The sequence below is a fragment of the Sparus aurata genome, chromosome 12, assembly GCF_900880675.1.
Source record: "Sparus aurata chromosome 12, fSpaAur1.1, whole genome shotgun sequence".
In the NCBI taxonomy this organism is placed as follows: Eukaryota; Metazoa; Chordata; class Actinopteri; order Spariformes; family Sparidae; genus Sparus; species Sparus aurata.
In genome coordinates this window covers 14,741,959-14,764,042 of record NC_044198.1, presented here as the reverse complement: position 1 = coordinate 14,764,042, position 22,084 = coordinate 14,741,959, and the positions used below count along the sequence as shown (strand labels likewise).

At 40.4% G+C, this 22,084-nt stretch overlaps 1 protein-coding gene across 1 annotated transcript; it reads left to right on the top strand.

Annotated features, from left to right (window-relative positions):
* The first annotated feature begins 2,695 nt into the window (after nucleotides 1-2,695).
* On the top strand, nucleotides 2,696-12,520 carry nt5c2l1 (5'-nucleotidase, cytosolic II, like 1). The gene is made up of 18 exons (XM_030436590.1): nucleotides 2,696-2,968; nucleotides 4,155-4,228; nucleotides 4,393-4,510; nucleotides 6,093-6,188; nucleotides 6,681-6,772; nucleotides 8,736-8,793; nucleotides 8,921-9,014; nucleotides 9,103-9,156; nucleotides 9,243-9,326; nucleotides 9,413-9,448; nucleotides 9,533-9,640; nucleotides 9,730-9,796; nucleotides 10,820-10,990; nucleotides 11,086-11,137; nucleotides 11,232-11,292; nucleotides 11,678-11,854; nucleotides 11,949-12,043; nucleotides 12,130-12,520. The coding sequence occupies exons 1-17, from the start codon at nucleotides 2,892-2,894 to the stop codon at nucleotides 12,039-12,041; spliced, it is 1,512 nt and encodes a 503-aa protein (XP_030292450.1). The 5' UTR covers nucleotides 2,696-2,891; the 3' UTR covers nucleotides 12,042-12,043; nucleotides 12,130-12,520.
* The last annotated feature ends 9,564 nt before the right edge of the window (nucleotides 12,521-22,084 follow it).

Here is a 22,084-nt window from a genome sequence, read left to right as displayed (position 1 = left end):
TCCTGTTTTGTGTTATTTTGTGTCTGTGTGTTGTGTTTTTTCGTGGTAAAAGGTGAGTGATTGCGGCTCCAGTCGAAAAACACAGCTGTGTTCAAAGATGAACCTGTAGCTTAAAACAGAGGGTGGTCCGATGAGGTTATCGGGGGGGTATAACTGCTGGCTGAACAGATAGGCATCAGCACACCCAGTGTCCAGTTATTTAAATGTCATGCTGCATGCAGTACAAATGGCCTCACGGTCAGACATGTTGTAGGGGACACAAATTGTTTACACTGTCATATTGAGGGGACTGGGGATAAGATTTGGGTCAGGGTTAGGTTTTTGAGTTCAGGTTAAGATTAAGTGAAGTTTAGAGTTAGGTTATGTTTAAGTATAGATTAAGTTCAGGGTAAGGTTAAGGGATAAAAAAAATGTGTGTTCATCAAAGACTGTAAAAGCAGTTGTGCTCCACCATATTTCAGAGAAAAATGTTAGACTTTTACCTCACTGCACTATTTGACAGCTATTGTTGCTGTATTTATATTTTACACAATGTATTATAAAACGTGACACACTGATATAGATAAAACACCAAACATGTGTTGTATATGTGTTATATTGTAAACAACAGACACGAGCCGACTACGGACAGAGTTGGGCAGGTCTTGCAAGAAACCAGGAGAACCACAAAGGGAAATAAACACGAAGCAGGAAGTCATCAAAACCCAAACAAACGAGACTAAGATCACGAAGGTCATCTTACTATCAGTCATCAGAAAGGGGACATGTCATCAGTCATCAGGCCGATCACGTGTTCTAATCAATCATCCAGCTGTTGCACAACACTTTTGTTTCTCTTGCAGGTCGTTATTGACAGCTCAAGTTCAACTCAAAGTCAGATTGTTTGTTAAGATAATCTTATTGTTTCCTCTTCAGTATGTCCTTGGGCCCTTGTAGCTCTGTGGCCATGTCACACAACTAAACATGAGGGAAGAGACTTTTTAAAGAGAGGGAAGCAAACAGGAAGCTACTTCGGTCAATGTGAAGCAACGTCCTGCTGAATAAAACATTTTAGGTGCAGACGGATATTTCAAAGTTCTCCTTTAAAGGAAGATGATGAGATTTATCAGACAGCTGCTGTGTTTCCAGGTGTTTGCAGTAGGATGACTGCGCTCACGGGAGCAGATTTATTTTTTCTTTTGCAGACGTACCTCCTCAGTTCACCTTGTGTCAGCTGCTTCACTTATTTAATCATTTCACACAGACAGGCATGTTTTTGCTTGAACAGTATTGTATGTAATAAAACGTGAAGCCTTAAAATCCCCTTATAATGAGCATCAAAACATAAAATAGTCTTCAATCTCACCTAAATCACACAGCAAACCTTACTCTCTTCAGGGAGACCACAAAATCTGCATGTTTTTGTTGCTTGTCTTCAGAGACTTTTGGTTTCTGCTCCAAATGTTTCCACACTGCAGATGTTTTTCACAAGAAAATATGATTTAATTTTAGGTTAGTCGCCTACTTTTACAGTCAGTGCATGTTGCAGGACATTACAAGGGGAGACCAGGTAGAGTTATAACACCTGAGGGTTGCAACACCTTGAATCTCTCCAATAAGGAACAAGATTCAGTGATTTCACTGGCACTGCACCTGCTCAGTGAGATCGTCTGCCTACTGACAAAGAAGAAGCCATGTTTGAAACTTACAGAGAAAGTTACCAACAAACGTGTGGTTTGAGGTAAGAAATTACTTGTTTGATCAAATGTACTTTTTTGGAGACTTTTCTGAGCTCAAATTTCAAGAAAGTGTGACTAGAATCACTGTTTTGAAAGCTAATAATATGGCTCACAAGGCACACGAGCTGTTAAGCTAGTTCAGATTTGTGATGCCTGGTTACAACCGTCTCTAAACTAAGTTTAATTTATATTTAAAAAAATTATCTCACACATAAACCAGATTAGCTAGCCAATAAAGTTTTTTGTACACCTTTAGCTAGCTAGGTAGCATAGAGTTGCAGATATTGAAAAGTAGAATTTCTGACTAACTCTGGCATATTTTCAGAAACATTGTTAATATGCACTTTCCCTGTCAAATAGAGTGCTAAAATAAAATATGTATGGCTATTAATGTGCAAATTAAAGGTCAAATGTGCAAATCAAATGTGAAATGTTATGTCGGTGGAAACGTGTTTGTTTGCAGGATGCCAAATTTCAGAAAGAGAAGGCGGACAGACTGTAAGTAGTTGGTTTCCCATCTTCTGTCATGTAATGTGAACAAAGGAAACCATTAGTTAAAGAAAAAAAAGGAAATAATTGTTACAATAATGTTGAATGATAAATTATATCCATGGCATCTTTTAAAATCATACCTGGATGGAGCCACTGTGTAAAAATCAATGTTGCAATCTGTATATCTCTTATAAAACCACTTAAATACATCATTACAGTTGAAGTTTATACATATATCAAATTGGCTCCTCCTATGTTTTTTTTCTTTGTGTGTGTCACACCTGTCCCTGCTCCCCCCTACTTGCTTCTCGAACGCACGTGACTCATTCAACCATCTGAGATGTTTTGAATGTTTTGAGAATGAAGAACATCTCGGTCACAGCTGGACTGACAGCCATCGGGGGAAACTCCTACCAATTACGCAGGCGTGCAGCCCCGGCCCATGTGTGCGCCTCTGATAACACAATCTGCCCGCTCAGAGCCAAATGTCGCGCAGGACGACGCAGACACACGCGGAGGAGGAGCGTGTGTCCTGGGGCCGTTTACCTCATTAACAGGCACAAATACGCAGGGAAAGAGGTCGTCCACGCTCCACGCCTACACGGTCCTGGTGACTTGGGCGCCCTCAAGGAATAACGCCACAACAAAAACACAAGTGGTGGGGTGACTTCAGCAGGCGCGATGGACCAGATGGACACATCAGATGTGAGCGTCACCTCCACTCCTGAGCCCAAGGTGCGCAGAGGCTTTGACCAAAAGTGAGTACATCTGGTTTGGTATGATTTAATTTACATCATGTCGTATGAAGTGAGCACCAGCAACACGCAGGCTTTTGTGACACTAAGATAAGAATTTGTCAAGTTTTGTTGTTTATCCCCAGTTAATCTAATCAACACCAGGTCAGGAGAAGTTCATTGTTTTGTGTTAATAACTGGGCTACAGTACCTTAAAATAATTCTCCATAATATCCACTTCCCCCCCCCCCCCCCCCCCCACAAATCCTCACCTGCCTCTGCACCCTGTCAGTAAATATTATAATCAGCCAGATACTAGAGAAGTATTTCCCTGAATTGATCTCAGGAGAAACACCCTGTTTGTCACCTGCACCACCCTTTCAAAACAAGAGCTCACAGGTAAATTATTTACAGTGCAACCCCATAAATATGATCTGCCAGCGAGGGCTGAGCCTGGCCCGTCCACACTGGAGGTGCTGCAGACAGGCCTCTCCTGCTCTGTCAGGGTGTCACTGATAAAGACAAGCAAAAGCTACACAGGGAACTATGACGACTTGCAGTTATTTTAAAAATACATAACAGATCCTTATTTTGTTATGGTCTGTTTATTTTGTTGGCAGTCATTTGAAACAGTGGTGGAGATAGTTGAAGGTAATGATAACATCTCTACCCTCCACCCAGATCTACGTCCGCTGTAGAGACTCACAGCGGAGGTGAAGATAAAAATAAAATGAGGTAAAAGTAGATGAAGTTCCTTAATTAAAGAAAAAAAAAAGAAATAAAGTCAAGGTTTTGTGTAGCCCCAGGCCAAAGAAAACTCTTTCTTCAAGTGGTCCAAAGTTCCTGCACTAGCTGTGTAAACATCAACACTCCCCTGGTAGTCCCTCTAACTGAACGGCTAACTGAGCTGACAAACTAACAGTAGCTAAAGTCGTGGATGGACAAAAGGGAATACTGTAAGCAGCAGTTAACAGTTACTCTGTAGATATGCTGGCCCCAATTCTCAGTATTGCATCTTTAAAAAACATAAACAGCTGATAAGCAAACAGCTGATGGTGTCTCCTGTGGTGTACTTCACCTTAAAAGACCTGGCTCAGTCAAATCCACCACAGACATCTGCAGCAGCATGTGTGAGGTCTTGTGTTCTGTCAGTGTGTGTCCCTGGTCATGTGTGTGCAGACTTCAGCTTTGTTGTTGTGTTTGATCACAGAGTGTTCGTCAATAGGAGTCTGACGCTGGAGAACATCAAGTGCTATGGCTTCGACATGGACTACACAATGGCGAGTATGTCACCACAAAAGCGTTGTGTGTGTGTATGAAACGCATAACCGGGGAACGTTATGAGTCTGAACTATGTTGCAGCTTGAACTTGTGACACAAGAATTACCATTCATTATTTTTATTGTTTTACTATGGGTGTGTTTGGGTGTGTGTGTGTTTGTCTGTAGTGTACAAGTCTCCTGACTACGAGAGCCTGGGCTTTGAGCTGATAAGAGACAGGATGGTGTCTGTTGGATACCCTCACGAGCTACTGCGCTACACTTACGACCCCAGCTTCCCCACACGGTTAGTTCACATTCACCCACTGTAACTAAGGATTCAGACACAGTAACAAGGGAAATTCAAGTGAAAGGTTTAGTGCCATTTTATATTGAATTTTCTTATACAATAACTTACTGGATTCAGATCCAGTAAGTTATTGTAATGTGCCAATGACGTACTCAGTAACCCACTGAGTTTTACCCAAAGACAACTTTTTATTTTCCTTAAAACATTTTGGATAAACGCCTTGAAATTAACGATCTTGTTTTCATATTTAACAAACGATAATATCAAAATAAAAACAACGGCCAAAAAAAATGGTCCAGAATTTTTGAAAATTTGAACATAAAGGCACACATTCATATTAAATAAGCTGAAAATAAACTTGAAATAAAAAAAATAATTGCTGAATTGAATGGTAAGTTAAAGGTCCAGTGTGCAGGATTATTATGGACAGAAATGTAAAATAATATTTATATTTATGTCATCATTATCATGTAATCACCTGAAACTAAGAACTGTGGTGTTTTTGTTACCTTAGAATGAGCATTTTATATCTACAGAGGGAGCCGGTCCTCTTCCAGTGAGTCTGGCATGTTTCTACAGTAGCCCAGAATGAACAAAGAAACACTGGCACTAGAAAAGGGACCTCCACAGTTTAGTGGCCTCCGTAAGGGAAGGGTGAGATGAGGGGTGTCCAGTTGGTTAGCAATCTGCAAAGTCACCAATTAAGTCCCAATAAATCCTACTTGCAGAAGGGGACCCATAGGCAAACTCATTCAACTTAAAAAAAAAATGTTTATGTACGTCGGTACAAATATGTATAAAGTAAGCTGAAAATAAACCAAAGCTGAAATGATTGTTAAATGTAACAGTAAGTCACATGAGAATATTACCAGCTATGTTGATGATTAATTGTTAGTAGCGGTCTCAATAATTGGCACGTGCTGTCTTGTCAGCTGAGTGTCAAAACTGAGATTGATTGCAGTTGATTCAAGTCGCATGCTGCACAGGGTGTGGAGACTGGCTCCTTAATTAGTAACTCCAAGCGGCTTGGGACATTCCCCTCCCAGCCAGTCAGAGTGTGACAGCACGCTTTTATGAACGTTTATGAGAGGTGGGGAACGTCACACCCTGGTGATTCAGATCCAAACACACTGCAGACCTGAGAAACTCTGGTCTGTCTCGGCCTGTTGAGGTTTCTTTGCTGTCTTGTTCTTTCTGATTGAAGGAAGTTTTAAAGGGGTTAGAAATGGCCAACTCTCAAATTCATACTTAGAACAATTAGGGGGCAGCATATGAGCAGAGCTGTAGCTACCACGAGCTGGCTAGCTCAGTTAGCCATGAAACTAGCAGTCTGAAGTTGGAGCTCAGAGTGAAATAGAGCGGGCCAGGGCTAGCTCGTTAGCTGCTAATATCAGTGAATATCTGCAACACAACACTTTGGTATATTGCGCCTTTTAACATTCTGCACATGTTAATAAGTAATTCCCAATAAATGTCCAGTTCAGAACTGGCATTTTATAGATCAATCAGTCAATTACAAAATATTCTTAAGTATACATATTTTGCATTGACAGCTTTGTTTTCTTTCTGCCCCCTTCAGCGGTTTAGTGATCGACACCACATACGGAAACCTCCTGAAGGTGGATTCAAATGGGAATATTTTAATCTGCAGTCACGGCTTCAGCTTCCTCAAAGGGTAAGGTCAAACACCAAAAATGTTGAAATGCACCTGTGAGCTTTAGAGCGCAGGTAGGTCCGACAGGGACAGGAAATAAATAAGACACAAATCAGAGACAGATACAGTACAAAAATTGACTGGCAGCCTTTCCAGATGTAAACAGTTGCTCTGTTTGAAGATCTTCACCAGTATTCTCATTAGATTTTATTTTCTAAATAATATGTTTAATGAAATATACTGAGTGGAGAATGTTTGAATCTAAAGTTTAGATTTAGAACATATTTTTCTGTCCTGTTTTCTTTCTGCTGTGACTGACTGTAAAAAAAAGTTTTGTTAAATTCTTGTGTTTGTGTTTCAATGCTACTTAGTTATAACGACAACATGAGGTCAGCTGAGGTCAGGTGGCTCAGTGTGATCTCATTTGTAGTTTGGTTTACTTCTTATTTGCAGTCAGTCAGCTTGTGTTCGTACATCTGTAACACTGACCTCTGTTGTGTTTGTGCTCCACAGGGAAGACATTCAAGCATACTACCCCAACAAGTTCATCCAAAGAGGCAACACCGACCGTTACTACATTCTTAACACTCTCTTCAATCTTTCAGGTATTAAATTTACCTGTAAAGTCATTAAACATTTAAGGAGACTAATACCCCTTTTCCGCTAGTCAAAAATCCCACTTAAACCCACTAAGATTGGGCTTTTGTGTGCAATGGGCATTTACACCTGGGTCAATAGACTCTGCAGTAGACACAGGTTTTTATCACCTTTGCTTGGCTTGGCTTTGATCTAAATATAAGACCCGGGTGAACCAGTTTAATGTGCTACACTCCGTCAAGAGTCTGCTAACTTCCAGTTTAATGTGCAGCTCTTCTAGACCTGACGTGAAACGTGCAGTGTTGGGAAAGTTCACTTTCTACATGAACTAGTTCAAAGTTCAGTTCACAAATGTTAAAATGAACTAGTTCAGTTCATAGTTCATAATTCAAAATTTTGAACCAAGTTCACAGTTCCAAAAATGAACTAGTTCATAGTTCTTTTTTTTTTTAAATATGTTGCTGCAAGCTATTATTTTTCTAATTTATTGCCACAGCCCATTTAGAACCACAGACAGCAATTATTCTATCAGTTTTAACACTGAAACTGCAGCTCTCCCACAATATACTGCAAAGAAGGTGGTCCAGCTGCTGCTGGGAGATGAAGACAACGGAGCCGCTACTGTACACCGTTAATGTGATTTGGGTGGTAGAGGATCTGTTTTGGCTCGCTGTTGCCGCGTCTTTTGATTTTTCATTCACTCGCACAGACCTTGGCAGGCTCGCCGGGTGCTTTAGTACAATGTGCCATTTCAGGTTTGCTGTTGACGTTGTTGATGTATGGAGTTACTTCTTGAAACCTGGCAGGCAAAGTTTACACAAAAAGGTCAGATTTTTCCCACCTGGATCATGACTGACCTTTTCATAAAATAGTTTTAAGTAATCATACATATCATCATTAATCATAGATGGCGTATTAATGGTGGAGGCACAGTCTGAGGTATTGCTGCTGCCTTCATTTGTTTTTGCCTCCATACCTCACATGTTGATGACGCATGCGCGGTGCGACTCTGTGGTGGCTGGTATTGCCAGTGTTATGTCCGTCCAGGACGAATTAATCTGTGTTCGTTTGGTAATGCCTCACTGCATGTTTGGTATGCAGCTGTTTCTGTCTGATCTAGTTAAGTTTCTTTTTGACCGAAAGTAAAGCGAGTTGCGTGCACAAAACTCTCGTCCAGCGTCCTTTTAATACACAACAGCCAGATTGGGTGTTTTTTTGCTACCTGTTCACGATGTGTTTTAGCCGGTTTTCGCCTGGAAGGCTTGGTGGAAATCTGGCACTGTCTTGAACGAAGTTAAACTGTGAGAACGCGCCGTTCACAAATGTCAGAATGAACGCATTCACAATAACGTTCATCAGGCAGAAATATAGTACGTTCACTTCACGTTCGCCCAAAATATGAAGGAGTTCATGAACGATCGTTCATTGAACGCGTTCAGGCACAACACTGGTTACGTGGCATCAGTGATGTACAACGTAACACTTAAATTACACAGATTAAATTCACAGACGGGCTGCCTTACCTGCGGGTAGTGGAAATGGGGTCAATACACATTTTTTAGCGGATGTACCCGTGTTTAAAAAATCTGTGTCGGCTGACTAATTTTGGTGGAAAAGTGGTAACATAATTTTATGTTTGGTTACTACTAGGATAGGTTTTGTCTTTTTAAGCCCCCCCCCTCCTGAATACCCAGTTTGCTCTGATTGGTCAGCTCACAAACGCATGAGCCAACAAAAGATGAATCAATGTGCAGGCAGGACTACTGACGATGTGTTTAAGGAGCAGTGTTTTCTGTGGGAGAGAGGAACTTCTGTTGGCGCAACAAAATATCTTCTATATGCACACGATCATATGTTAAACACAGAAGAATTGAAGTAAACTGAGAAAGCATTACAGGTGTCTTTTAGATTTCAAAGTTAGATGAATATAACTTAAAAGTGTTGGCTGACCTGTTTCCGTGCACCCTGCAGAGACGTATCTCTACACCTGCCTTGTGGACTTCTTCACCAGATGCACCAGATACACAAAGTGAGTTTGCGCTCCTCCCATTTGTTAAATCGTTCCCTACCTCACTACTTTTTTCCTCTCAGCTCTGAATTATTAGAATCGCACATTGAATTAACTGTCAGGTAAACCTCATCACTCTTTCTTCCAGCCTCCCGACAGGTTACCAGCACGGCGACTTGTTCATGTCCTACAGAAGCATGTTCCAGGATGTTCGAGACGCAATGGACTTCATTCACGATACGGTGAATTAACACATTAAAAGATGTAGAATCAAATTATCATCATATGTTTTTCTGTTGTGTGGTAACTGTTCTCCTGTGTGCTGCACAGGGAACCCTAAAAGAACGAACCATCAAGAATTTGGACAAATATGTCGTCAAAGATGTGAGTAAACTGGCAAGATGATGCACCGAAATGTCTTTTAGCTTTCAGACAAAACAAGTGAAATATTAAACAAATGTCCTCTACAGCCAAATCTCACTGTTCTCTTGAACCGGATTAAAGAGGTGGCAAAGGTCTTCCTCGCCACCAACAGCGACTATAACTACACTGAGGTGAGCTTCTGAACAGGTGGAGAACCATAATTGAACACTCTTAACAACAAATTATGTGAAATTGTTTTTTCTCCCCCTTCATCCAGGCCATTATGAAATACCTGCTTGAAAGTAATATTAAGGTAAGACAGGGTTTATGGTTTAAATATTCAATATTCCATCCCTTTAATTGAATCACATGAATTTAACATTTCTCTATGTTCCAGACCGGAAAGCCCAAAAAGTCCTGGCGCTCCTTCTTTGACCTGGTCGTCGTGGACACCAGAAAGCCGCTGTTCTTTGCAGAGGGGACTGTGCTCAGACAGGTGGACACGGTACGACCAAGTCTGACATGATGAAGACTCACGTGTTCACGTTGATCCGCGGCGGTTTCAGTGATATGTTTCATGTGTTTTGGTCACAGGACACGGGAAAGCTCCGGATCGGGACGTACACAGGAGACCTCGCACATGGAACTGTTTACTCCGGAGGTAACATTCATTCATTCATTGTTGTGTTTTTCAGTATTGTCACGTAGTATTTACAGAACTAATGACTTAGAACAGAACGAGGAACGGCACTTTTTTTACTACCAATAAAAAAAGTGTAGTTATTTAATCTATTTTGACCTTCGGGTATGTTGACATGCTCAGAATCAGTATCAGTATTCCCTTATTATCCCACAAACCGGGAAATGTGTTTGCCACAGCAGCCAAAGGACAGTAGTATTTAAAAAAACACAACGACAATAGTAAAAAATTAACAATATAATTAAAGGTAAGAAACAGAATATAATAGAATAAACTCCTATATACATATGAACATAATATTGTACAAAAATAACGTGTGAGATTACCAGTGTGGCAGTGAATTTACAGATAATAATAAATATGGGTATTTATAAAAATTGACCAGATAGTGCAAACTAAAAATGAGAAATTAGTTGTGTATGCTACTGGGAGCAGTGCTGATTGTAGAGTCTGACGGCAGCAGGAAGGAAGGACCTGCCGTTTAAATTGTTGAATTTTTATGTCTGATTTGAACTTACAATTTTAAATCGAGCTTTTTTGCTCGACTGGAATTTTTGATCCAAAAAATGACCAAGTGATTGAGAGAAACAAATTACGGGTTTTCTTCTTTTAATTTTACATTTAAATTTTTGGTTTGTCATTTGTAAACTACAAGATAAAAAATACTTTTATGTTTTCAGTGCAACATTTTAAATAAATGATCACAAACTACATAGAAGATGATGGTTTAAAAAAGTCAGATATTTCAGTGCTATAAATTCACAGGTTCAACATTAACTCGGCTTTTCAGCAGTAGTTAAATTTCACCATTAGAGGCTCAAAATAATGATGACGACCTGCCTTTGCTTCCATACTCATTGCGTTACACATTACTCATTGCGTTTCTATGTGTGCTTGTGATCTGGATGCATTTCTCTATTGTTATTATCTAATCCCTCTTCCATGTTAGCTTCTGTAATATTTTGAATAAATGTCCTGTTGCAGGATCTTCAGACATCGTCTGCGACCTTCTGAAAGTCAAAGGTATGGACATCCTCTACGTTGGCGATCACATCTTTGGTGACATCCTCAAATCGAAGAAACGTCAGGGCTGGAAGACTTTTCTGGTCGTGCCGGAGCTCACCAAGGAGCTGCAGGTGTGGGAGGATAAGAAAAGTAAGAAGAAGTGGACAACATCGGATCTTTGTTGTAAAATTTAAATGATTGTTTCATAATTTCAAAGTCTTCATGATTTTCTTGTTTTTTTGCAGATTTATTTGAGGAGCTTAAACATCTCGACATCTTCTTAGCTGACCTGTACAAGTGAGTTGACATACTCAACACTTACCAAATGTTCATGAAGTTTATATACAACCAGTTTATAGTGGGTAATCGTGATCGTGTTTGTCTTCTGAAGGCACATGGACAGCGGCAGTAAAGAGTGTCCCGACATCAGCACCATTCAGATGAGAATGAATGTGAGCACCACAAATCAAAACACAACTTTACTTTACCACACAATACAAAGGTAGTATAGGAAATGAATGCACTGTACCGCTAAAGAAGTTGCCATTTTAACTATATTTAGGATTTTTAAAGAACCTTGATGCTGGAAACACACAACACACATCTTCACTGCCATAACAAAGTCTATAACGTGTTGTTATTACTGTGGTGTGAGTTGAAGTGATGGACAGTGTGCAGGATTCTTTCAAGACCAGAATAATAATAAAAAAAACTTTTTAGAATGCAACAGAAACCACGAACACGACGTCTGCTCAGCTTGTGTTTCAGGTGTTTTTCTTGTTCTATCACACTCCGTCCAGGTTTTTTCGCTGATGTGGTTGTTGTTTGTGTTGGCAGGTGCTGACCTACAGAATGGACATGTCCTATGGCCAGATGGGGAGCCTCCTGCGCAGCGGCTCCAGACAGACGCTGTTCGCCAGCCAGCTGATGCGTTATGCAGATCTCTACTCGTCCACCTGCCTCAACCTGCTGCACTACCCCTTTAATTACCTCTTCATTGCTCCCCCAGTCCTGGTCAGTCCTCTGTGTCACCCATAGACCCGGACAGAATATAACATTTCCCTTGATGGCTGCACTTCACCTCACTCTCTCTCGTGAACTCTTTCAGATGCCGCACGAGGCGATGTCTCAAAACTCAGCTGAGTTTGCTTCGTCAGATCTCGCCCTCAAAAACAACATTGTCACGATGAATAGAAACTAAAGGTATTGTCGTCATGATGCGGTGTTTGTTATACCCATTCTTTCCTGAATTTATTTTAAGAGTCTACTAACATTTCTCTCTGTTGCAGTGCTGAAGACAGCTGGCCGAGACGTTTCAGGGGAAGAGGAAGGTGTGAAGATGTTTCAGGGGAATCCTCTCATGTGTCGTATGGACAATTCTCACCCAACAGGTGACAGTTTACACCTGAGCTTGATTAAAAACTTTGCCGCAAACATGATGTGCCTCTTTTACAAGATGGTGTTGCTCCATCTACTGGATTTGAAGTGCCACGACATGTACTAAACCATGAACTGAAGCATGAGGTTCAAAGCAAACACACTCAGGGTTACTGTATATATGAGTGCAGGTCTTTCACAATCTCTTGTTACATGTCGGGTTTGTGTTGTGTTTTTATAAGATGTAACTTTATTTATTTGTTTGTGCAACTTCTGTTGAATTTCAATAAATAATTAGTATAATTTGTATTCAGTGTTTTTATTCAGCAACTTGCATGTATTAATCACTTTCTTTTGGGTCATATTTGAGCAGATTGTAACGTGACATGAAAAGTGTCTCTCTGTGTTTCCTACACAAGCCTGTGGATGAGTTGTTTCAGTTGTTTAATGCTGCTGGACTGTAGATTTCTTGGTAAGGGACTCCATGACAGTCCAAAAAATGTGACGTTATACACGTGCCTCCCTGTGCTAACAGGGGGAAACAGAACCTAATGTCAGTCACAAAATATAGACAGACATTCCACAGAGCCTCTTTAAGAACAACAAATTTAACTTACTTTGTCTAAATTTGTGTTTACGGCATCAGAGGATCTCAGTTAATGTTGAAGGACATGCTCAGGAGGGTTGGGAGGGTTAAACTAAAGAACTACAGTCATTATCTACATATCCATCATGACACTGGTAACTATAATACACTGGCAGTAATGCTGAGAAAAATGAAAAGGAAGGGTTAAAACAAAACCTTGTTAATCTTTAAATGATGTATCACAGACATGAGATGTCAGATATGTAAAGCCAAGAGAGTACAACTAGAAGAGCTGTATGTTTATAGTTATGCTTTGAAAACCAGACACCTAAATCATACGTTTTTGTTTGATTTGATATGAAATCTGTGTTGTTACGTCTAGTTAGTTCATTTAGTGTATGACTGTGTTTGTTTACTGAATAAAGAACATATCATTTCTAGTTTTTGCACTGTATTAGTGTACTTGTGTGAGATGTCTTCTTTCATGTTGTGGACATGTCAGAGCCAAAGGTTTTCATAGAAGGAAAAGTCTGAAATTTCAGAAATCAGAAACCAACATAAAGAGAAAAAAAATAAATTCTTTCAGGAATCATTTTAAGTGTGTAAATCAGGCTATGACTGAAACATGAGCAAAGCCCTCAGTAATAACCTTCAGACTATAGATAGGAATAAAAGTGCTGCTGAAGTCTAAATGTCAGGCTCAGAGTTTGACAAAATACAAATTTTGAGAAGACTGTCTTTCAGATATGTATTGTAAGATTTCATACGTTTTTGGGGGGAAAAAACTGAGTGAAGATGTTTGATTTCTGTCAGATATCACCATGAAGCCTCCCAGTTTTTGTCCGTATCAAAGGTTTTGGGATATTTTATGTGTAAATATGTGAATGATGGTATTCATCTGAACTAAAATAAACACCTATATGTGTCTTTTGATTTTCCCTCCACTGATCTTACATAAGTCAATGAAGCAAAACTTCCCAGAATCCTCAAATTGACCAGTACATGAAAACATGTTGCGTCTTCCTCACATGCATCAACGTGTGTGAATTCAACTCTGTCCAGCAGATGGCGACACAGTACAAAAATCTGAAAACACCATCAGAGAAATCAGAATTATTAAAGGCCTGGTGTTGCAACTCTTCTAAAACACACCAAAATGATTTCACCTCATGTTTGGAGGGCTCAAACTGCATTATCAGCTCATTGTCCACTTTCTCTGTGCTGTGTCGCAGCGTTGCTACGGCTAAATGTAACCAACACGCAGACATAACCGGTGTAAAGTTCATATTCTCCTGTGGGACACGAATCAGAACAATAAAAGAGAGAAATCATCCCTTGATCGGGCAGTTAACTGAAATGAAAGGCGTGCTCTCATCAAAGCGAGGTAATTGGTTCCTGCAGGGCACCGGGGGGAGAGATCTCGTGAGCCTTCATGGGAAAATGGCTGCCTCAATGACAGAGCAAAGGCGCTGAGTCAAGAGTTTGTAGAGGGGCTGCTGCAGAACCGCTGAGTTCTTCTCTCTGAGCGCGTACTGTGGTGGATATGAAGCCTTTTGTCTGTCTGATTCACTTCAGCTGCTCTGTGATAACAGGTCTGTGGACAGCCAGGGTAGTGAAATGACAAGTATGGGGTGAGTGCTCGAGTCACGGAGGACGAGCAGCCTCAGGAAAAAACACTTCTTGTAGAAAATGTGATCCAGTTAACCTTCGCTCAGCAGTCAGTTTAAAAAAAAATTACATGAATTCTGATTTTGGTTTTGATGGGGTTTTTTGTGCATCCATTCTTAAAGAAACCTTTGGCTCTAAATCTTAATATTTAATGCTCTTTGTTGCTCTGAGAATCCATTCAATGTGTTGCCTGACCTACTGACTGACTGGCTGGTCCGCTGGATGGACAGATAGATAGATGGATGAAGGAGCTGGTGGGGGGATGAGGAGCACGACACAGGGTTGGTGGGTGGGTGGGTGAATAGGGGGGGAAGGGTTGGGGAAGGTCGGTGAGGTCAAGGCAGGCAGGGTCCACCCCTCTTCACCTATTGGCCAGAGCGGCCGACGAGTCCCGAGCAGCTTTGAAGCCCTGAAGTGAACTGAATTCCACCACGGCCATGGGGATTGTAGCATGTCATTTGTAAGAAATTTTGGCGAGATGGTCCTAAAAATGGAGAGGTTGGCCCACGCTCGGAATGCAGGGGTTTTGTATTTAGAGGTGCTCGCAGGGTCCTCGCCTATTGATCCCGAAATTACAGACAGGCAGGTGACGGGGCTACCTCAATTAACCAGAAACTGCTGTCAGAAATCAGCTTTGGTTTTAATTTGGAGGGGAAAATACGAAACCTTCGCTTCCTTTTGATAAACAAGTCAAAGCTTCCCAAAGTGCGGCTCGTGGGCCTGAGTTGGCTCACTGTAAGGTTGAATTTGGCCAGTTTGATGCTCCTTGTAAAAAAAAAAAATTAAAACACAAGTTAGGAAAATGTTCCCACTGGTTTATTTATTCTCTTCCTTTAAACATGTGTGATCCCTTAAATGATTTTTAATAATCTGAACGTCCAAATAAAACTTTATCTGGGAAGTCGGTCCATGAAGCGAACTCCTGACACCATTTTGCATCTTAAAACCACAATTCAGTTCATGTTAGCTGTTGCCTGTAGTCCGTCATTAAGTTTCACATTTGTCCCTCCAAGTTGAAAAAGTTTGACATGAAATACACAATATGAGCATTAATCCTATGTGCACTTACTTCCCTTTCCTTTAACTCGTGTGTCAGCCATTTAAAAGCCATGCTTGGCAGCCGAACGAGGTTCAGACACAGAGCAAAACTTCATTTTGAATTCGCAAAGTGTATAAATGTTCCAAAAAATGGCTGAATTGAGGGGGAAAGAAGTGCCTCTCACTTGATGAACTGAGAGAAGCCGAACAAAGTTTTGTTGTGTGAGCGTGGTGAAAGTAAAGATAAAACCTGACATTTGCAAAATGATGCAAATATGCCAATTTGAAGAAATGTGGTAGCCGCAGAAAAACATCCTCCACAAAGAACTGAAACCAGCCAATAAAGAATATATATGACGGTGTCAGACAGAGTGGAATAAGACCTTAAAGCTGTAAAAAGGAAAAAGGAAAAGTGCATGTTTCAGGGATTGACTGCACACCCAGGATCGTGTACTTGAGCGGCACATCAAACGCAGTACAGTGATTTCACCTCTTTCGCAGTCTAACTGGTGAATAAATAACCAGGAGAAGCTAGTAATAAATTTCAGACTCAGTAGCACATGAAGTCAGCCGGTGCAGCTCATTTGAAAAGTGCTGGTATTTATTGGCCCCTGTTAATGGCACAGAGGTCCCTTCCTCCTCCTCTTCTTCTTCCTCTTCTTCCTCTTCTTCTTCTTCTGCTCCTGCTCTTCTCTTCTAACCAGGCATTCCAAGCTTGTTTAAATAAGGCCTGCCTGCCGGCCTGCCTGCCTGCCTGGGTGCGGGTGGATTCCCCTCTGGCCCTTTGCCCTTTGACCTAAAGTGCATTCCGTATGTAAAGTGAGGAATTCCTCTGAAGTTCAGTTAATGGGGGTGAGTTTTTTTCATCCTTTGGAGTCTGCACTCGCCCCCGTGGAAGTGGAAAAACAACCTCGATGTACACTTATCAGGCGGCAGCGAGGTATGGATGGGGCCCGTTGTTTATCGGTTGGCGGTCGAGGATCGATGTCCGTCGCCCACCATGCGGCTCTGGAGCTTCAATGAACTTCTGTAATAATCCTCTTGGATCATGACTAATTGATTTGATGGAGGATATTGTGGAGTGGATGTGAGGAAGTGGAGGTCCTGTGGTTCTTCCGCTGGTTGTTGGTGGAGGATAATGAAGCTGTGATATTAATAAAAAAGATCTGTGGTGTGCATGAAGTCAAAGAGTTTTAACGAGGGGAGTTTTCTTAATGTGGACTGAGGGTTTGAGGAGAGAAGATGTTGTGTATTTTGCGGATTCTTAAAGCCCTTCGAGGCAAATGTGTGAGTTGTGATTGAGGCTGTGGAGATAAATCTGACTTGACATGTGAAGAGGACATGTGCAGAGGTTTTTTCTCCATTTTGCAGAGACACCAGGCACGTATTCTGTCATCCACTCACTGTGTGGACGAAGCAGTTGTTTTCTAATTCAATTTAAGTGACAGCAAAGTACACAATTAAAAGTACAAGTGCTACAATGTGAACTGTTTCCCTGAGCTGGTCTTGATTTGAAACTTTTTGTTTTGTGGACAGCAGCTTCACCTCCTCGTTGTTTGACGGCAGGAAAAACAACAACTGTAAATGTAACTGCGGTTTTTCCCTTACATTTTCACATTTTCTTTATTTTAAGTGTAAGGTCTAGACTGGTTTTATGAAAAGTATTATGAGAGAACTAATAACTATATAACTAAAAGTGACTTTTTCAGACCTCATTTAAACACAATATCTAGAAAAAGTAGTGGATTGATAACCTTTCCTCTTGCCACAAACTGGGCTTGTACTGTCAGTGAAGAATTCAAACTATGGAAACGACCATCAGGTACTTCTACGACACCACAAAGGAATTATTTCATGTTTAACATGTTTCTTGGGCGATGTATGAACAAACATATGTTCCAAAAAGTCTTCCCGGGACGACAAAATCTACAGGATGTTTTCTTTATAGTCATGTTTCACGTGAGAGGTTTGACACCCTGTTTGACCCTTTCGTGAACAGACTCCACCAAAAGGTCCAGAAGTAATGATTATTTTAATGTTCAATTAATCTGTTGATTACTTTCTCAGTTAATCAGTCAGTTGTTTGGTCTGTAAAATGCAGATCAGTGTTTCCTAAATCCAAAAGATGACGTCCTTAAATGTCTCGTTATACAAAACTTTGCTGGGAGTTAGTTTTTTTTTTTAATGTGCACATTTCTGTCTGTTTCTTTTTTTGCTTTTGGTTTGATTTATCTTCATCTTATAAAACTTGTGTTTTCTCTATGGTGGCGACATCGTGTCTGTTAATGTACAACTGAATGTTGAATTTAAAGAAAATTTCTTGTTTTTCCACAACTCAAAGATATTCAGTTTAATGTCACAGAGAAGTCGAAAAATAACAGATTTTCACAATTAAGACGGTGGAATCAGATGATATGTCCCTGCTTTTCTTCAGAAATTACTGAAACTGATTGCCGATTATTTTAATAAATTGGTTGATCTACTCCAAAAACAGGTTAACACTTTATAATACCCATCATCTATAAATGGTGAATTTAAAGTTAAAGGTGCTCCATGTATTTTTGGAAAAGTCACATATACAATACAAACTCAGAAATATTTATTTGCTGACCATCTTTACATAACTGAATAAACAAGCTGTCCTCAGAGGGAAACACGTTTCCCAGAAAAGTGTTTGAAGCCAGAGAGGCGGTGACTCAGACGGGCCCTGCAAAAACAAACACAGTAAATACTAAATATAAAATTGCGTTGTCCTGTGAGGACAGTTTGTTTAATTTGTTTATTCGGTCGTGAAAACCAATCGTAGATTTTGTTTTTCATTTTCTGATTAAAAGTGTCTTCACCAAACATTGAATTAAACTTTAGCTAATAGTTTCTTTGCTGTTAACAAACACTGAATTGCTTCATAAACCGTTTATCCAGCAGCTGTTTATTTGTAAGTTGTTAATAAATGATGTGAAGTTCATCCTTAAACATTATAATTGTTACAACTGATGTTTAGAAAACCTTTGCAGTTGCCTAGTAAATGACTTATAAAGCATTTTCATTGTTTGTTAACAGTCTAATAACTATAAACTAAAGTTTAATTAACTATAAATTCACCATCTGTTAATGACAGTTTTATAAAGTGTTAAAAACAACAGAAATCCAAACAGACTACTCAGAGATTTTGAAGGGGTTGTGCAGCGTTTAAACTCCTTTCAACACCACTCACAGACACTGAGCGTGTGAAAATATGTTTTATGTATGATCAATGAATCCTTAGAGGTAATGTGTCAGTTATTAATTTCTGTAGACACATTTCAACAGCTCACAAATCCTTTTCTCGTACAGTCTGTGAGAGGCACGCAGGACCCAACCGACAAAGCACTCCTACTGGTTCTCTCAGCTGCTGAAAATGGCCTGGGGTCTACTGGGTTAAAGGTAAAGAAGGAAATAAGTGTGTTGTTTAGTGACACATGCGGCTCTGTGATCCTCCCTCCTAACATTCAGGTGGAAATCGGGCATGAGAGAGGACAGAGCCGAGCTCCTGGGCAGGAGGGGTTCATCTGAAGATGGATCCATGGGTCGAGGTTCCTCTGCTGTTGTGCTTTAGGAGCCCTGTGTACTGTTGGAGACGCTGTAAAACGGCTGTGCCACCCACACAGCTGGAATGTCATGCATGCAGTCCATAGAGTCTGTTTCAAGAGGGAGGCAGAGGGGGGAGGTGGTGGAGGGGAGGAGGGGAGGAGGGGAACCCTCTTTGGAAGACAGGGTGCACAGGGGCTCGCTGCTCGAGGTGGGGTCCACCACCACTTCTACTACTTCATGAAAAAGATGAAGCACAAAACTCGCTTCCCGCCCGACCAGACCCCCCCCCCCCAAAAAAACTTCTCCATTAACCTTTTTTTTTTCCTCTCCTTTTGGTGGGAAATTATCAATGACGATCCATCACGGTTTGTTTGGTCTTCGGCCGATGAGAGGAGAGGGGAAATGTGTGGAGAGAGACGTGAGACGGAGGGATGGGGGTGGGGAGAGGTTAAAGGGCAGAGGAAGAAAGGAGGTACATTTTCGGAGGATGGGAGGTTGGAAAAAAAAACAGAGGGAACAATAACTCCCATGTTTAAAAGGCTTTTCTCAGCCCCCATGACACCTCACACAGGCAGCAGCAGCAGCAGTTTAAAGTCAGGGAGTGGTGCTTTGTGGCACTTTCCCCCTCAGGCTCATTTCAACAAGAAACATTTTTCCAAAACGTGTAACTAAAAAGAATTCTCACTCACCTCCTTTCTTTTTCCTCTGCTTATCTCCTCTGCTTTCAACCGAGCTGAAATAGACTTCACCTTCTGTATTTTAAACACAAGATTAAAACCTGATCAAACACGGTGAGCTGCCTTTTTCTTTGTCTTGAGTAAGGACATTTAAAAAAAAAAAAACTTTTAAAAATAGAGACAAACAGGAAAATGTGTGAACAAGCAGCTGAAACATAATTGTTTAATTACAGTTCTTTAAAAAAAAAGGATCCAAAGAAATGAGCTGATTTAGTGGGATTTAATTAGTTCTTTATGTTACATGACTGTATATGAAGTGTACTAAAAAGGCTTCAATATCACCATCAGAAACCTCCAGAATTGTGTTACTACTTATATTAATTCATGTTCAGATTGGAGGCCTGTTTTCAACATTTTCACCAACAGTAAATTAACTTTACTTCCATTCCTTCCTAATCAATTACTCTATCAACTCATTGTTTGAATTTAAAACATAACAGCTGGGTGGTTAGATTTTTTTTTTGGAATTTTTTGGTTAGGTAAACTAGATAATAATAAGCCAAATGTGGTGTTCAAGTCTAGAAACACATGTGTGAAACAATCCCGTGAAATTGTTGAAGTGTCCTCTCGGTGTTGAGTTCAGCCACATTTTGCAATTAATGATCAGATTTTTTTGGCTTTTCGCTGTCAGTTAATTTCTAGCTATTTGGTGGCAGTGAGGATTTCCTTATTTGGAGGATAAAAATCACTCAATTTGAATTAAATGTGAGGTTTAACATGAGCACAAACGCACGGATCAAAACAGAAATCACGAAAGACTAAAAGATATCTGTAAATTTGACAAAGGAAAAATGGACCAATGACCTCTTAATGTCCTTTAATCGGAGGATGTTTTATTTAGAAATGTAAATAAATAATTGTTTGGACATTTTACATTTACATTTTACACAAATTTGTTGCAGAATCTTAACGTCCACCCTATTCCACTGCAGAAAAACAAACATCTTTTAGTTAGTTTTATTGGTTTTATTGAGTTTCTTCTGTTTCAAAGCCACAAAAACATTTAAGCAAATCAATTACTCAGAACACACATTAGTTGTGTTGCCTCTTCCACAGTGGAATGATTTGAACAAACAAAGTGTCTGTGAGAGGGTAAGAAACTAAAGCAGCTCAGCACCTTTAAATCCTTTTAAAACTCCTTTTAATCACATTTAAAAGGTTTATAAAGGAATACTGAATTAGCCCCGGCTTGATGTTGACTCATTTTTATTCTCAGTTAAATCTATAAGCCAAATCCTGAATTAATACTGAGTCGTTACACTCATATAAATGTTTTTTTTAATTGCTCCATCTCAGAAATTAATCTCAGTTAATGTGCTGGGGGAAAAAAAAAACAGCTGCATCTTTTCTTTATTCTCACGTGATCTGGATTCATCCTCTTCCACAGCAGGAGCACCTGATTGTGCTTGTAGCCTCTCTAAACAGATAAATAATTACCACCAGTGTGTTGGAGTGTTCATCACGTCTGTTTTAAGGCTTAAAATAAAACACTCTCATGGAGGGATGGAAGCCTGAGTTGTTTCCCTCTCTGCTGTCTGCTGTGAATTTAAAATTTAAAAATGCACAGACACCAGTTTTTTGGTAGTTTTTTTTTGCCATCAGTCATAAAGTCAGAAGATTTTAAAAAAAAAAAACATCTGATGGAATAAACAAAATGTTTCAGGAAGCAGTGCCACACACTGTGACAGTGAGAGGCAGAGGGGGCATCATCACTGCTCCAGACCTTCACCGGATCCATCATGCCATGCCCCGCCTTACATCAAACTTTTTTTTTTCTTTTTTTTTTTTGCCGACTGGCTGCACAATCAGATCCCTTCTGAGTGGGCTGGAGTCGGGTGGGTTGTGAGGGGAGTAGAAAGTGGGCCCTCTCCCACTGGATAATGCCATTATTTCAGCTCCTCTGGTCAGGAATGCCAAATTTCACAGCCCGCTACTCCTCTCTGTGCGTCAATCAAAGCTTCGCGAGGGGCCGAGGCGCCCACCGGGTCCGCCTCCAGCCCCCCGTGTGATCTGATCCAACCATTGATCCCTCCACACCCCACCCCACACACACACACACACATACACACACACACATACACCGTCGTAACACGCTCACTCTGCGTGTTCACACTCGAGCTGGGACCTTTTTTTTTTTTTTTTTTTTTTTCTTTTTTGGGCAACTTTTGGAGCCATTTAATTCACCTTTTCGTCACGAGAACGCGGCTAAACATCGGAATCAAGAGTGTTGAACTCTTTGTTAATATAAAAAATCAATTATTTCTAATC